Below are 17,808 nucleotides of genomic sequence, written 5' to 3'. Positions count from 1 at the left end.
ATTTCTATACTCAGGGCCTTGCAGTCATTTATGATATTTAAAGTAGTTTGGAAATAATTTGCATCTGTATGAATTTAATTACAGACAGAAATGACACCTTCTTCTGGGACAGGCCTACGCTCACTGGAACCTATGATTCTATTTGTGATTGCTACCGGAGCATTGCCTGGGGTTGGTCAGCTTTCATGTCACACAAGCAGCTTCAGCGTAGAAACTTCTTAAAAAATGACGACCTCATTATTTTTGTTGAGTTTAACGGTAAAGAAACTTTTATTTTCTTTTGCTTATGAATCTTTCTCCAGATTTTATGATCTGTTCAAGAAAAAGATAACAAGATCACAGTATTGTTACAGCCATTTAGCCCATCTTCAAATGAGTATCATTACCTAGTGCCAATATCCTATTTTCCCCCCATACCTTTGCATGACTCTTGAATTCCCTCCACTGAACCTGCCTCCATAACATTTCCAGGCAGCACATTCCACACCTTAGCTACTTGCTGTGTGACAAAACTCTTTCCTCATTTCACCCTTGCTTTTTTAAATCTACACCCTCTTGTTTTGGTTCCTTCCATAAATGGGAACAGCTTCTCCCTATTTTCTCTATCCAGTCATCACTTGATTTTAAAAATCATTATCAAATCTCCTCTTAGCCTTCTTCAATCCAAAGAGAACAGTCCCAAACTCTTCAATCTGTCTTCATAACTGAAGTTTCTTAACTCTGTAACCATTCTTGTAATTCAGCACACTTTCCAATGCATTCACATCTTTTCGACACTGTGGTGCCCACAGCTGTACACAATATTCCAGCAAGTTTCATACTTCTGCTTGTATTTTCTTCAGTATTAACAGTGATAGCTGTTTTGGTATAAAGCTCTTGAAATATCGACATATATGAAAGAAAATAATAAATGCTTTTAAACAAAGGGCGATTTGTGTAATATTAGGAAGAGAACACCACAGACACTTTAATTTGTTCCACATATTGTGATTTAATGTGCTGTTGAATCAAACATCTATGAATTTCTTTAAGGGGTTGTTATATTGTAGATGGAACGTAGAACATTACAGCGCAGCACAGGTCCTTCGACTCTCAATGTTGCACTGACCAGTGAAACCGACCTGAAGCCCATCTATTTTCATCCAAATGTTTATCCAATGACCATTTAAGTGCCCCTAAAGTTGGCGAGTCTACTACTGTTGCAGGCAAGGCATTCCATGCCCCAATCACTCTCTGAGTAAAGAACCTACATCTGACATCTGTCCTACATCTATCACCCCTCAATTTAAAGCTATGTCCCCTTCTGCTAGCCATTACCATTCAAGGAAAAAGGCTCTCATTGTCCACCCTATTTAATCCTCTAATCATCTTGTAATCTGATACTACTCTGTTTAGAGTGTCTGACCCAGAGAATACAAATCGTTGAGCATAGCCAGCTCGATTGGCTTACCATTTCTTAACCATCCTTCCTGAGTTGATCATCAGTAACATTTATCACTTTTTTTGTTACATAGCTATTTCACTTCAATTAAACTTAGTTAACCAAATCACAAAGAAAAAGAGTAAATTCTAAGAATTTTTTTTGAGCGGAAGAGAATAGAATTTATTAGCTGGCAAAGCTGAGAAAAGTAAGAAAATATCACATGAAGCACATACAGAAATACAGATAATAAAAGAAGGGAGCTGAAAAGGTGTCTACAGACAGGACGATAAAGGCAGCTGTGGGTTAACATTTATTTTCGAGCTCTTGAGTATGCAAGACTGGAATCTGATTCCCAGTTGTTCCACTGTTTCCTCAGGTGGAGTGAAGTTTGAAAATAACCTTGATCTCTTGGTGAATGGTAATTTTCCAAGTTGCTTTTTCACCAGCACTGGTCCCTGAGTCTAAGAGAGGGAAGACTGAGTATTCACAAGTCTATTTTCCTTTTCTCTCTCCTGCCGATCGGAGCATCTGTTGATAAAAAATAATTTGCACATCATTGCGTCTGCTCATTTTTTTTACCAGCAGGAGGCTGGAAAGATGCAGCAAGGCAGGCAGCATCAGGAGGTGGAGGTTAGCGTTTCGGGTGTAACCCTTTTTCAGGACTGTGGGTGAGGGTATGGGGAGCTGCAGATAAAGAGTATAGGTTGGGGAGAGGGGCAAGGTGATGAGGTAGGGATAGGTGAGCACAGGTAGAGGATACGACCTGGTTAGTCGATGGGGAGCTACCTGGTTGGTAGCTGGAAGGAAAGGTCAGTCAGAGGAATGGAAGGGAGAGGGAGGTGCTGGAAAAGGAGTCGGAGTGTAAGAAGGGAGGTTATTTGAAATTGGAGAACTCCATTCTGTATGACTCTATGACTATGACTATAATCTATGGATGCTAATCATTGGCACAGGGAAGATTAAGAGGTGATCTTGAGTCCTCTGGGCTGAATGCTGCCCAGGAGGAAGATGAGGTGTTGTATCTCCAATTTGTGGTCTGGTTCGCTGTGGCAATGGAGGAGGCCGAGGATGGTCATGTCAGAAAGGGAGTGGGAAGCGGAATTAAAATGGGCGGTGACTGGGAGGTCAGGACGGCTCCCATGGGCCTGGCTGAGATGCTCGGCAAAACGTGCCTTGAGTTTACGTTTGGTCTCCCTGATTTAAGAAGTCAGGAGCACCTGGTGCCATAAACTAGGTTGGAAGAGAGACAGCTTGATTTGCATAAATGTGAGATTTTGCATTTTGGTAAAACAAGCAAGGGCAGGACTTATACAATTAACGATAGGACCCTGGATTGTATTGGGAACAGAGAGACCTTGGGGGATCGGGTACATAATCCCTTGAAATTTGCGTCACATGTATACAGGATGGTTAAGAAGACATTTAGCATGCGTGCCTTCATTGAGTATAGGAGCTGGGACGCCATGTTGAGGTTGTACAGGATGTTGGTGAGGCCTCTTCTGGAGTACTGTGTACCCTGTTATAGGAAAGATATTATTAAATTGGAGAAAGTTCAGAAAGGATTTGCCAGGATGTTTCCAGGAATGGAGGGTTGGATAGGCTGGAACTTCTTTCACTCGAGCATAGGAAGTTAAGGTTTATAAAATCCTAAGGGGTGTAGATAAGGTGAATGACAAAGATCTTTTCCCTAGGGTGGGGTAGTTTAAAACTGGGGGCATATTTTAAGGTCAGGGGAGAAAGATTTAAAAAAGGACACGAGGGGCAACTTTTTTCTACTGTGTGTGAAATGAACTGCCAGAGAAAGTGGTTGGTGCAGGTTCAGTTACAGTGTTTAAAAGACATTGCAATAAGTTCATGAATAGGAAAGGTTTGGAGGGCTATCGGCCAAGTGCAGGCAGGTGGGACTGGTTTAGTTCGGAAACATGGTCGGTGTGGACTGGTTGGACCAAAAGGCCTGTTTCCGTGCTGTATGACTCTATGACTATGACTATAATCTATTGATGCTAATCATTGGAGCAGAGAAGATTAAGAGGTGATTTTGAGGTATTCAAAATAATGAACAATTTTGACAGGGTAAGGAAGGATATTTTGTTTTCTCTAGTTAGTATGTCAGTAACTAGGGATCACAATTCCAAGGTTGTCAGCAAGAAAGCTTGAGAAACTTCTTTGCTCAGAGAGTTGTTAGGATTTGCGATGGGAGAATGGTGGAGACAGATTCTATAGGAGGATTCAAAAGTGAGCTGGATATAAATTTGAAAGTGATGAAGTTTGAGGGCTGTGGAGACAGAGCTGGCGAATGGGACTGGCTGGGTAGCTCTTTTGGAAGCCAGTACAGACATGATAGGTCGAATAGCCTCCTTCTATACAGTAACATTCTGCGGTTGTATGATTCTTAATATTGTTCCTTGCTTTGATGTAGAAGCTTCTTAAATTCTCTTTGAAGTAATTTACTCCATACTGTCTTCTCATTGATAAGTACTGGCTTAGAGATGTTTTGCTGAGGATAAAATCTATGCTGCACAAAAAAGAATTGGTTAACTACAGAGTAACTATAAAATTCCAATCTGTTAATTTATTAACTTGATTACTCACAAAGTCCACATAATCTTTAACTATGGAATTCTAAAATGTGTAACAGCCATCAGTAAGGGCACTGGATCATTGCCCATGGAGATACATTCCACCAAAAAGTCAGCATTTTCAGGAGAGATAGGGAGGAAATCTGGGAGATAAGAGAGGAATTATAGGGTTTAAATTGAATAACTGTTAAAAGTTGGCACAGTATGGGAACTTTGCACTTTGTGTATTTAATGATTTCTATGTTCAACCAGCAATCATCAGATAGTTCATTAGTTGCACACATAGCTGGGGTTACAGAGCTGTAATTTGTTGCTCACCAGTTAAACTTCCTGTGTAACTCTTAACACAGAGCACATAGAGGTTAGAGGAAGAGCTGAGAATTATATAGAAAGTGAATCTATTCTCAGAAACTGTGAGATGGGACAGAAGAGGCTCCACATGTTTCAGATGCTGCATTGCAGAGAATAGTGCAGAATGTGGAAGGAAGAATGGCCTTATATGTGCATGGGAGAAAGGAGGCCTTCACAGGATGTGGTCAAAGGCTATGGGAACATGTAGTGTCCAAATAACTGCTAAGGATCTAGTCCAGTGGCCTAAATGCAGAGTCACAAAGAGTTCAGTAAGTGCGTACAAACATTCAAATTGGGAGCAGGGGCAGGGCCTCAAAGGTATTCAATAATCCCACCTCTCCTACCCTGAGAGGCCGAATTTCAGTCTTGCAACTTCTGTTGCAACGCTCTCTTCATCTCTGTTCAAAAAGTGCAATCTCTCATTTTTTAAATGGTGCTCCCTAGTTCTAGGGTCACCCACAAGATGAAACATTGAAAAACAAAAAATGCTGGAGATCACAGTGGGTCCGGCAGCATTCATGGAGCGATAGCAAGCTAATGTTTCGAGTCTGGATGACTCTTCGTCAGAGTTGAAGTGTGGAGGGGACAGCATTTGTGCTATATTGGGGGTGGGGGTGTGGAGGGAGAGTTGCCAGGTAGCTTTAGAGTAGTGAGGGAGAAAGGGTCGTGCCAAACCAGAAAGAACAGCTCCACTGGGATGGGGGAAGGGGAGAGAGGGTGACAGAGAATGTAACGAGCAAAGCTAAAATATTTTGACACTGAAGGAATGGCGATATATTTCCAAGTCAGCTGTTGAGTGTCTTGGAAGGGAATGTGCAGTTGATGGTGTTCTCATACATCTGTAGCTCTCATCCTTCTAGTTGGAAGTGGTCATGGGTTAGGGAAGGTGCTGTCTAAGAATCTTTGATGAATTTCTACAGTGCGTCTTGTATATAGTTCACACTACTGCTACTGAACGTCAGTGGTGGTGGGAGTGAACCTATATCTGTAAACTGACATTGTCACAAAACTTAGACATTGCAACACCTAGATCCTTCCTCGAGTTCTACATTTGTTCTCTTAACATTTTGCTTTTTCATTCTTCCTGCCAACGTGAACAATTTCTCGCTTTGCTACATTTATAGAGATGAAGAGTACGGAAACAGACCCTTCAGTCAAACATGCCATGCCAAACAAATATCCTAATCAAATCTAATCCCATGAACTAGCACTTGGCCCATATCCCTCTAAACCCTTCCCATTCATATATCCATCCAGATGCCTTTTAAAGGTTGTAATTGTATCAGCCTCCACCACTTCCTCTGGCAGCTCATTCCATACACACACCACCCTCTGCCTGAAAAACAATGTCCCTTAGGTCCCTTTTAAATTTTTCCCCTCTCAACCTAAGCCTATGCCCTCTAGTTCTGGACTCTCCCAACCTGGGAAAATGTCTTATTTATCCTATCCATGCCCCACATGATTTTATAAACCACAATAAGGTCACCCTTAGCCTTCAACATTCCTGGGAAATTAGACCTACTCTATTCAACCTCTCCCTATAGCTCAAACCCTCCAACCCTGGCACCATCCTTATAAATCTTTTCTGAACCCTTTCATGTTTTGCAACATCCTTCTGAGAGCAGGGAAACCAGAATATATTATATAGTGAAAGTCTAAGGCCTCAGCACAGCATTTGTGGGACCATACTCCTGCCATTCAGAAAAATGACTCTTCATGCATACACTGTTTCCTACAGCTGCTCATTCTTGTATCCAGGCTAGTAAGTTACCTGCTCTACTATGTGCTTCTACTTTGTGCAATAATCTTTTATGTGGCACCTTGTGAAATTTCTTCAGAAAATCCAAGTACAGAACATTACCATGTACCCTCTTCATCCATAGTGCATGTTACTCCTTGAAAAAAAAATCCATTTAGCAGTTTAAATAATATATTCCTTTCACAAATCCATGATGACTCTTCCCCATTACTTTGAACTTTCCAAGTGCCCACTTTAAGCTCCTTAATTAATTCTAACATTTTCCCCATGACAGATGTAAAGGTAACTGACCTATAGTTTCCTGTTGCCTGCCTACTTTAGTTTTAGAATAATAGGGTTATTATTGTTGTGGCTGAAAATGTGTTGCTGGTGAAGGATTCCTGATGAAGGGCTTATGCTCGAAACGTCGAATTCTCTATTCCTGAGATGCTGCCTGTCCTGCTGTGCTTTGACCAGCAACACATTTTCAGCTGTGATCTCCAGCATCTGCAGACCTCATTTTTTACTTATTATTGTTGTGTTCCAGTATGACGGACCCTTTCCAGAATTTAAAGGATTTTGGAAAATTAATACCAATACATTTTCCATCCTATTAGCCATTTCTTATGAGAGATTAGGATGACCTGGGTGTTGTCGGTCTGCAGCTCTATATGTTTGCTCAGTACTGCTCCCCTACTCATTATTATTTCATCAAATTCATCTCTTCTTTCCACTTCTGATGTGTAGCTATTGCTGGATTTTTTAAAACTCTTGTTAGTGAAGGCAGAAGTAAAATATTTATTCCTTTAATCCATGTTTTTCTTATTATCTGCTATTAACTCCTCATTCTCACATTCTATTTGATCAATACTCAATTTAATTAAGCTTTTCAATTTAAAATAATTGTAAAATCTTTTGGCATTTGTTTTTACATTTCTAGCAAGCTTTCTCTGAAGTTCTAATTTATTTCTCCTGATTCACACTTTAGTCATTCTCTGTTGTTCTTTACATTTTGTAATTTTCTGCCCTGCATGCATCTTTACACTATTACATGCTTTTTGCGTAAACTTGAATCTTCCCTTAACTCCTTTAGTTAAAAAGTGGATCTTCCCATTGTAAGTTTCCTTAACTGAAGGAATATACTGATTCTGATCCTGAAATATCTGCTAAAATGTCTATCTTTGCTTCTCTAATGATTTAATTTCCAGCTTAGCATCACTGTTCATTTAATTTAGCCTGAACTTTCATGACTGCATGGTTGCCCTTATTTAAGTTTAAAATATTAACCTTAGACCAAACTTCTCAGTTTCAAACTGCATGTAAATTTTAGTCATTTGTGGTTACTGCTGTCTAAGTGTCCAATTACTCTGAAGTCATTACTTAATTCCATCTCACTAGACAATATCAAGTCTAGTTTAATTAGCTTTCTGGATGATTCCAGAAAATGCTGTTCCACGAAACTATCTCAACATCATTCTGTGAATCCTTCATCCAGGCTTCTATTGTCATTCTGATTTTCCAGTTTATCTGTAGATTAAGATAGCGCCTGATCATTGCCTTCCCATTATTCAAAGTACACAATATTTCTTCTTGTATATTTTTTTCTGTATTGTGGTTACTCTTGCTATCATTTTCACTGATGACTTCTTCTCTGATATTTCTTACCTTCATCAAAACTAATTCGACATCCTGATCTCCTGAATTGAGGTCTTCATTTTATACCAATGCCATCTTTGATTACCAGCGCTATCCCTCAATCTTTACTGCTTCATTTTTTTTTGCATGTCAGATACCCCTCAATATCCAAGACACAATCGTTGCCAATCCATGTCTATAATATATGTCAGATCATAATTATTTACTTCAGTGTGTGCCATCACTTAATTTACCGTGATGTCACATGTTCAGATGCAGAGCCTTTTGTCTTGGCTTTTGGGGTGTACTTAGGTTCTTTTCTCTCTGACCCCTCCTGCCATTTTCTGACTTTCATCCTCCACATTACTACTTTGTTCTGCTGCCTCAACTCTATCCCTTGATAGAGTTGCACCTGATTTGTTGCACTTTCCCAAGATCCTTCCATCTACATTGTTTAGTTTAAATTCATCTTCGCTTCATTGATATCTGGTTTGCTAGAACAACGGTCTCAGCACAGTTTGGGTACACACAGTCCATAGCCTCTCGTACTGGTGCCAGTGTCCCTCAAAATGAAATGCCCTTCTCTTACACTGAAAGGTGCATTAATTTCTCTAATTTTACTTGCCCTTTGCCAAGTTGCATGTGACCCAGGTAATAATCCAGATATTGTTAACCTTTGAGGTTCTGCTTTACAACTTAGCACCAAACTTCTCAAGCTGCCTAAACAGAACTCCTCGGTACTTTGTTGATATTGACGTGGATCACAACCACTGGATCTACCCCTCTCGTTTCAAGTCCTTCTCCAGCCCAGAGCAGAAATTCCAATCTGTAGTGCTGGGCAGATAACACAGCTATCTAGACTTGCTCTATACTGCAGAAATCAGTGTCAGTCACTCGCACTATATTGTCCCCTGCCACCACCACATTCCTGTTTAGTCCACAGGTGAGTTCAATAAGCTGAGTTACTCATCGCAGAGTTAACAGTTTTGAACTGCTTTTGCAGTATGATATTTATACAGAGTCAGAGATAGAGTAATACAACAGAGAAACAGACCCTTCGGTCCCACTCCTCCATGCCAACCACGCTTCCCAAGTTAAACTAGTCTCATTTGCCTGCATTTGGCCCATTTTCCTCAAAAGCTTTCCAATTCATGTACCTATCCAAATATCTTTTAAATGTTGTATCTGTACCTGCATCTACCCCTGGCAGTTCTTCCACAGACGTGCCACTCTGTGTGATAAAAGGTTGCCCCTCAGGTCCCTTTTAAATCTTACTCCTCTCACCTTAAAATTATACCCACAGTTTTGAACTCCCCTACCCGAGGAAAAAGATCTTTGTTATCCACGATATCTATACTGTCATGATTTTATAAACCTGTAAGGTCATCCCTTGATCTCTTATGACCTGGTGAAAAAAGTCCCAGTCTATCCAGTGTCTCCTTATAACTCAAACCCTCGAGTCCCAGCAACATTTTAGTAAACATTTTCTGCACCCTTTCCAATTTAATAATATTCTTAACCTCCAGGATGTTAATGGATAAAATAACAGGATAAAATAATGCTCATTATTGGCACACAACTTTTTGACTTTAACTATTCAGGCTCCTTTCTGAAGATTTACACCACTGGAGCGTGCATTAGGATAGTGGATGGTGTCTGTTGAATAAAAGTTGAGAACAACTCAGGAGAGTAGAGTACAATATAGAAAGAGAACTATTATCAACTGTGCGTTCCACTTACTGAACTTCAGTGCTTTCTTTTTAAAGATCTGACTCCACTCATTAACTCCGAAGTTCCAATTCATCCTCCAAGTTCCCCTGAAAGGCATCGGCGAGCAGTGGATTATGCTGAATATGTCCAAGAGCCTCAGAGCCCCCTGCGAGATTTGTGTCACCCTGAATATTGTCTAAATGGTGGAGTGTGCATTATGACAAAAGGGAAAGCAAGTTGCAGGTAGGTGAAGGTTCCTGATCTTGGGTGAAGACACTCTGAGGAAGGGAATTGGCTGCTATCTCACTCCAGTCATTGAGTTACATTTATGATGTTATAAAATACTTTGTCATTTGCCATCAAAACCTCACTGTTTTGAAGCTAATTTTAAAGGTAGATATCTGGATTCAAACTTGTCTGATTCAAGATCCAGTACTACCTGGCACTTGTACAGGTTTTCAAATTGGCAGTAGCTACAGATGGTGCAGATTTTCATGTCTTATTCACATTAAATAATTGTCTGTGAGATTGCACGTGGCATAAACGTGGGCAATTCCATGAGAAGGTATTTAATGAAAGTGACGGGAACATTCTGCCAGCTAAAGGGTCATTGAGTTGCCCTTTCTTTTGGGAGAGCTCCTCAAGCATGTAATTGGTCCTTCTCTATGATCAAGGCTCTGAGTAGTGGTGAATTCCAGAAGGAGCTGGCAGCTTTGGCAGCTGTTGGCATTGAACCCAATGGAGGCCCAAGACATGGCAAATTGGGGGTAACAGGGGATGGATCTGCAGCAATGGCAGTAGGCTTGCTCTTGATGGGTGATGCCAATGAGCACCTTTAAATGAGGGGTCACCTCTTCCACCTCCACCACATCTGCAAGCTCACACGCACCAATGCCATGCACTTTCCAGACTTCCATCTTGGGGAGACCTTTGCCTGCTGTCAGGTTCATACCACAATAAGGTGCTTAAGTGGGCATGAACTGCATCAACATTAAACATCAACTACAGACCCATGTTGGCATTGGGGCATGAAGTCCAGACAAGAACCTTCCCACTCTGGACGTAATTGGGGAAAAGGCAAGAAGGCAGCAGAGTTTCTAACTGCCATCCTCCTCCCTGATGAAATGCCCCTTACCACTGAGCCCACCTCAGGGGAGAGCATTAATTTCCCCCCGAGGCATGTGACTTCCCCAACCCCAGTTATCTTTGGACCTGTGCTCAGGTGTTCACTTCCAGACTGAGCACAAAGGAGAGGTTTGTCTTACTATGCTTTCCACCTTCATTGTCAACTTCAAATGGGATTCGGACCAGGAAAACCCAACGCAAACAAAAATAAATGATCACCACCTCAAAAAAATTCGGAGTGGGGCCACGGGATGAAATTCTGCGACGAAATGAAGAGATAACATGTCACAAAAGTGACCTCCTTTTGTTCTAAACCATCCTATCACTCTATGAGCACTGAACATCATTCTCCTGGGTATGATCTGAATCCATGTTCTCAGACTAACTTGTTACAGCTCAAAATGGGTTGAGCTTTGGTAATGGAGAGTAATATTTCTTACTATTTTATTTCAGGTGTGACTCGACTCAAACACGCTTGTATTTTGGTGAGCGCTGTGAAAAAACGCAAATTCATGGTTCCCTCTTTGGGATAATGATTGGAGCCACTGCTGGTGTGATAGCTCTGGCCGTTGCTGTAATTAGCATGATTGCAAAAACACGCATTAATGGGAAACATCCGATCGGAAGTCTTTGACTCATAAGTCACAAAACTCTGTGACGTTGTTATATTCTGTATGAGCTGCCTTCAGAAACATAGATTTGCATGTCTACAATGATTCCGTAAAGATTGAATTGTGTTTATGCTTAATCACATCTAACATGACTCCCTTTTCCATTGGAAATGATTACCATATATATCCATATACAGAATTACCAGGCTGAACCTGCTATTTTCCCAGTTAGAGCTAGTCTCCATCTATCTCACGTGCAAATAACTACTGTATTCTTTGCAGCACGTACTTGAATATTTGTGCCTTTTTAATTAAAACTCCAGTTTCCATACCATTTCTGTATCTTAAGCCATTTGATTGCTCTTGGGTCCCTGCTCCGCATTTTCTGCTCTCTGACTCTCAGACTCTCATTCTGTCACAATGTAGGATTGCCGCCTGCTTCGCTGTTATCAAAATTCCCAGTCTGAAGAAAATTTGACTTCCTTGGCTCTTTTTTTTTTGTTAATCTCTTGAAAAGAGAGGGCTGAGAAGATATGGTTGAATTGTTGAAAAAGATGAAATGTTTGGATAAATTGAATCCTAGCTGGTTCCTCTGTTATACAGAGAACTCAAACCAATGGAGAGGCAATGGCCTGGTTGTATTGTCGCTGGACTATTAATTCAGAGGCCTCAATAATATTCTGGTGGGCCAGGTTTGAATCCTCCCATGGCAGATGGTGAAATTTGAATTCAATAAATGTCTGGAATTGCGAGTCTAATGATGACTGTGAAACCATTAGCGATTGTTGGAAAAACCGTCTGGTTCACTAATGTCCTTTTGAGGGAAGGAAACTGCCATCTTACCTGGTCTGGCCTACATGTGACTCCAGACCCACAGCAATGTGGTTGACTCTTAATTATCCTCTGGCAATTAGGGATGGGCAATAAATACTGGCCTAGCTGGCGAGTCCCTCATCCCATTTTAAAAAATAATCACTAAAAACTGATTGCACATGGTGGAGAGATTATATCTGAATAATGGACACTAAATTGGTGGTCATGAAGTAACTTTTGGATAGATATGAAGGTGGCCAGATATCTGATTTTGTACTAGATAGTTGGATTTTATCTGGTCTGGCCACTGATGACTTCATATTAGTATTTTGGTCCATAGTGTATTTATATTAGTCAAACACCAGGAGGAGCATGTGTTCTTTACTTTCCCTATCGCAGCAGTGTAATACAATAAGAAACAGGAAAAGGGTTTTTTTTGTGTTTACAATAAATAATAACTAGTGCTACTCCCGGCTGTGTGAGAGCATAGCAGCTGTTACCAGCCCAGCTCAACCTCTCCATTCCCCAGTTCATCTCCTCCCCACCCTCAGGATCCACCATGGATCAGTGAGGATCAGCCCACAGAATTCTCATTCCAAGTGGTTTTCCAATTTTCTCCCCCTACAAGTCACGTTTATGATTTAAAAACCACAATAGGGAAAAGACATTGCTGAGTCAATCTTTTACCTGAAATGTAGTAGAATGCAGGCAAGGGTGCAACATATTTCAGAGAGTTTTAGCAAGGGATAAGATAAAATTTTGTCAGTCAAAGGGATTCAGGGTTATTAAAAATGTAAGATGGTTGCAGAAAGTTATACCAAATTCTAATCCCTGAAGCTGTTGCAATGTTAATTGGCAAGTGAAAAATCATTCGCTATGGGATATTTACTTTTAACATGCAATGACTATTCTACATGCTGTTGATAGTGTCCAGTGAGAGCAAATGAACAAATAGAGATTGGTGAGAGATCAGCAGCAAAATGGGAGTTAGAGAAAGAAAGGTGCATGTGATGTGCTGAGGGCTCTGTAACAGATGGACAGAGTTGGGCCATTGCAAAGTTATCCATTGTGAGACCACCTGCACTGACCAGATCTACAGCCATGAAAACAGCGACCGAGATCTTCATCCTGTCTGCAAGTACGTACAGTACACAATGCTTTTTATTGGAGAGAGCTCTGAAGAATTATTGAATGTTTAAACACTTGATCCCAAATCACTCTGTACTTCGAAAGATGCTGCAATAAAAATGTGCTTGAACAGAATTAAAACATGTTTATTTCAATCCGATATTAGTCAGTTGGTGCTTCATTCCAGATAGTGTTACGTTATCCACGTTAGTGAGATCTCATAGAGTCATAGTCAAAGAGATGTACAGCATGGAAACAGACAGCTCAGTACGAGTCGTCCATGCTGACCAGGTATCCTAAATAAATCTTATCCCATTTGCCAGCACTTTGCCCATATCCCTCTGAACCCTTCCTATTCATATACCTTTTAAAAGTTGCAATTTTACTAGCCTCCACCACATCCTCTGGCAACTCATTCGATACAAGCACCACCTCTGCATGAAAAAGTTGCCCTTTAGTTCTCTTTTAAATCTTTCCCCGCTCACCTTAAACCTATGCCCTCTGGTTTTGGACTCCCCTACCCTGGGGAGAGAGGACCTTGGCTATTCAGCTTATCCATGCCCTTCATGATTTTATAAACTTCTATAAATTCTCTATTTCTGGCTGTTGCTGGGTTCATCTGGGATAATGTGTTAAAAATTGGCTAAGAAGGCTTTTTTTTAAAGAAAAATCAATATTCTGGGCCCTGTTAAGGTAAGTCTGGATGTATCCAGACTTCCTGTGCTGAATACCAAAACAAATGAGGCAAGTTCTTGAAATTTAGTCTTCAGTAAGCTAATGATGTATCTGGGATGTTTCACTATTTTCCCTCACCCCTTCCCTCTCTACCTTTACATTGGTGAAGATTATCCTGGTGTGTTTCCTGCAACAAGACAACAGTGTACTTCCAAGTGGGGAGGGCCGGAGGTTGAAAGCAGCCAAACCATTTCGATGATAAAATGTTTGGCATTTTGGTGGATACAGACAAGATCCTTTGCTAGAAACAAAATCAGGCTGAAAATGAAGACTGCAGCAGGGCATACTCCCTCCATAGCAGCCCCAGGCAGCAGCCGTAAGCCGGGGAATGAGAGAGGAGTTATCAATGTTTCATGCACAGGCACAAATTCCAGGAAGGGGAGTCAGGGCCGAAGACATATCCTGGCAGGGAGGTGCCCTGTGGCTGTATTGCCTTCCTGAGCTGGGTTCCCCCCATCTGAGAGGCCGGTGATCTGCTGCACCTGGCCTTCTATTCGTCCTGGTCCATCTGTCTTCATTTTCTCAGGAAGACAACTACAGTCATCAATGTCCCAACAGCAGAAGGGCACAGGTTTCTTGGTGGAAATAGCCTCTGTTGGGAGCTTAAGAAGTAAAAGAGTTTCTTGGTTCTGTGAACAGTCACTGGTGGCAGACCCTAGAGATGAGGGATGCACACAAGTCTCCATATTGTGAGACATGCTGTGCCCTGATAGCAAGGGCAATGATATTGTTAATCAACCAGCTCAGTACACACCTCTGGAGCAGCTGGGACTCAGGTGTTGGAACACTATCACTGCAGCCAAAAGTTGTCTCTGTCCATTGTTCATTTAGATCCAGCTTCAGCATATGCAGCAACTTGGTGAAGGTGCCATGTCAGCTGTGTGATAATCACATTGCATCAAAATGGTGCGCTTATTGTGCCCTGACCCGCTCCTCAACTCAGACCTACATCAATCAATCATTCAACTTTACATTCAGTGTGTGCATCCTATGTCACACTTGCAATTTGCACAAATAATGGGCCTCCTTTGACCAGCATTGGTCACTTTTAAATTAATCGCTAATCACTACAATGTCACTGAGATGCCAATGTTCAGTTTCAGACAACTAATGGAATAATGCAAGTCACCTTTGACCAGCATTTGAATCCTGATCTCCTTCATTCCACAGGCACTGCAAATGGATGATGAAATGATTGCAAGTTCAAAGTAGTTGTGTTTGCAAATACCCGTGTCATGGATTTGCCTCTTCAATGTCCTAGCATCCAGCTTTTGCTCATCAATGTAATACTGACTGGGTGTTATCCCGAACATTTTCCAGTTGCATTTCACATTTAGAGAATGGTCAGTAATAGCAAGGAATGTAACTCCATTTGGTTGCTGGGTATCGACCCATAAATCCTTCGCCATTCCCTTGCCCCAGAATCTCCATGTGCCATTTTACACTCACTGTACCTCGACAGCCCATTTCTACCAAACCTACATATATGGTGACGCACCATATTGAACATTGCTTCCACTGTCCTCCCTGCCCACGAGCCCTGGCTTTCCACCTCAATGATGGCCATCCCGCTCCTGTTTGGTCCCCCTGTGGAGGACATCACTGTTCAACTCTCCAGATGTCTGTTTTCCCCACACAGTCATAACTCCCTCATCCCTTTTGGCATGATCCTCCCACTGCCATCACAGGGTCCCCCTTACAGCAGACTCATCCCCAGGTCTATATCCATCCCAGATCTCTGACTGACCTTGATGAGCAGCCCCTAGACATGACTGATGAGACCTCTGACTGCAATATTTGCAGATCCCTGACAGATGATCCCAAATCGGGTAAAGGAATGAATGGTGCAAGCATGCAGGTTGGTGTGAAGTGAGTGACCACTAGGAGAACAAGTGCTGGCATTCGGCCCAGGTCAAATCTATGAACTATGCCTTCCCTGTGGACAATATGTCCTTGCGTAGCCTTCCAGTGCCCCTATACCGCCAATCTGTGATTCATAAATGCTGTGCATGTTGCCAGATAACCACTCTGACTTCCATATTGCATTTTGTCAACATCTGTTCATCATGTTAGAAAGCTGAATATTATTCTACCAGCTCCATCATACTCAACCTTGTCATCTTCTGCCTTTCCCAAATGTTTGCATCATCAATGGAAGCCTTTACAGGCTAGAACTGCAGCAGACCGAGACAACAGCTGTATTAAGACCATAAGACATAGGAGTAGAAGTAAGGCCATTCGGCCCATCGAGTCCACTCCACCATTCAATCATGGCTGATGGGCATTTCAACTCCACTTACCCGCACTCTCCCTGTAGCCCTTAATTCCTGTGACATCAAGAATTTATCAATCTCTGTCTTGAAGACATTTAGCGTCCCGGCTTCCACTGCACTCCGCAGTGCATATTCTTCCAGGCCATGATTTAGCTAAAGTGCACAATGCTCTCTGAGTGGATTAATTGGAATTACTGTCTGAGAATGCCAAAGGTATGTTGCATCAAACCCTTGATGGGCTGCATACACTCTTCCTAGCCTCTTGAGCCCAGTATTAACCATCAGCCGTAATGTCAGCACAGAACCTCAGTCCTCCAGAAGTCATATTTCTGGAGTCTCGTTCTTTCAGATAAAACTGGCACTGAAATTGACAGCCTTCACAAATTATTACAAGAACTTTTTTTTTGTAACCTTGTTTATTTAATATATTTGGAAACTATTTTCTGCTGTGTCTAACAAAAAAAGAAGATAATGTAGCATGTTATTAAATCTCCATCACTTAATTGATTCTTTAGAATGTTAAATTCTGCAAGCGCGATTATTTCTGTTCCATCATCTGAATATTATACACACATTTGCATCTATATGAAATATCTACAGTAAATCAATGATATTTGAATGTTTTTGTTTTTTAAAGTAAATGACAATTAATTGATTTGTAAGGAGTATGAAACAGTAAGAAAAATTGTTTTCACATCCAGTTTGTTAAAATAATCGTTTCAAAATAATTTTACATCACTGATGGGCAATGTAAATTCCACATAATTAAAACACTACCTCAAATCTTGATACAATTGTGCTTCAGCAATGATGTTTTTTCATTCTGTGCTATTGATTTGCAAGTTATCTTGCCCTCTGCTACCAGTAAGACAGATTGAAGTCATATTGCTCATTAGAATGTGTCTTAATGCCAACTAGTTTATACTAAAATAGGTGCTTTCCTTTATTCTCTGGAAAATGAACAATTTCAGGTTGGCTGATCTGTAACTGACGTTCTGTAGGACTCAGATGTGGAAGTGGAATTTTTAATGGAACATTTGGTGAATTTGAGAATTTGCCGAGGTGTGAAAGAATTCCTATTTTTATTTAGTTTCTCTTCACTGGGTTAATAATATTAAAAGATGTGTATATGATCTTCATTTAAAATTCAGCTTTGATGCTAAATAGAAATCAAAATAGATTGGTTTCATGGAAGCTACTTGTGGATTTGTGTGGAATCTTTAAATCTTTATTTGGTCCAACATCACAAATTATAATGCAATGCATTTCATCATTTACTTCAAACATGACGAGCTGAGTTAAGTATTGATATATTAAAGCTTTATTTTGTGCATTGCATAATATAATTCTTCTGATGTGAACACTTACAACTGTGATGAGTTTGCTTGGGAATGTATTAATCCTCATAATTTTGAAATAGTCAAAGTCAATTACTTTGTAAAAGTTTTACTTTTTTATTTTAGAATGAGTGGCACGGTGACACGGTGGTTAGCACTACTGTCTCATAGCACCAGAGACCCGGGTTCAATTCCCGGCTCAGGTGACTGACTGTTTGGAGTTTGCGCATTCTCTCCGTGTCTGCGTGGGTTTCCTCCGGGTGCTCCAGTTTCCTCCCACAGTCCAAAAATATGCAGGTTAGGTGAATTGGCCAGATTAAATTGCCCATAGTGTTAGGTGAAGGGGTAAA

General features: G+C 41.0%; 1 protein-coding gene across 1 annotated transcript in view; it reads left to right on the top strand.

The window, feature by feature from the left end:
* LOC132836014 (meprin A subunit alpha-like) overlaps nt 1-11,195 on the top strand; it is a 40,769-nt gene extending 29,574 nt beyond the window's left edge. Inside the window, exons 11-13 of the mRNA XM_060855215.1 lie at nt 85-258; nt 9,493-9,679; nt 11,015-11,195. Of these exons, the coding sequence (XP_060711198.1) occupies nt 85-258; nt 9,493-9,679; nt 11,015-11,195 (542 nt within the window). The remainder of the gene's footprint in view (nt 1-84; nt 259-9,492; nt 9,680-11,014) is intronic.
* Nucleotides 11,196-17,808: the final 6,613 nt, after the last annotated feature.

The sequence above is a fragment of the Hemiscyllium ocellatum genome, chromosome 3 (assembly GCF_020745735.1).
Source record: "Hemiscyllium ocellatum isolate sHemOce1 chromosome 3, sHemOce1.pat.X.cur, whole genome shotgun sequence".
In the NCBI taxonomy this organism is placed as follows: Eukaryota; Metazoa; Chordata; class Chondrichthyes; order Orectolobiformes; family Hemiscylliidae; genus Hemiscyllium; species Hemiscyllium ocellatum.
The sequence above is the reverse complement of the archived record's forward strand: the minus strand, read 5'-3'. Positions and strand labels throughout refer to the sequence as shown.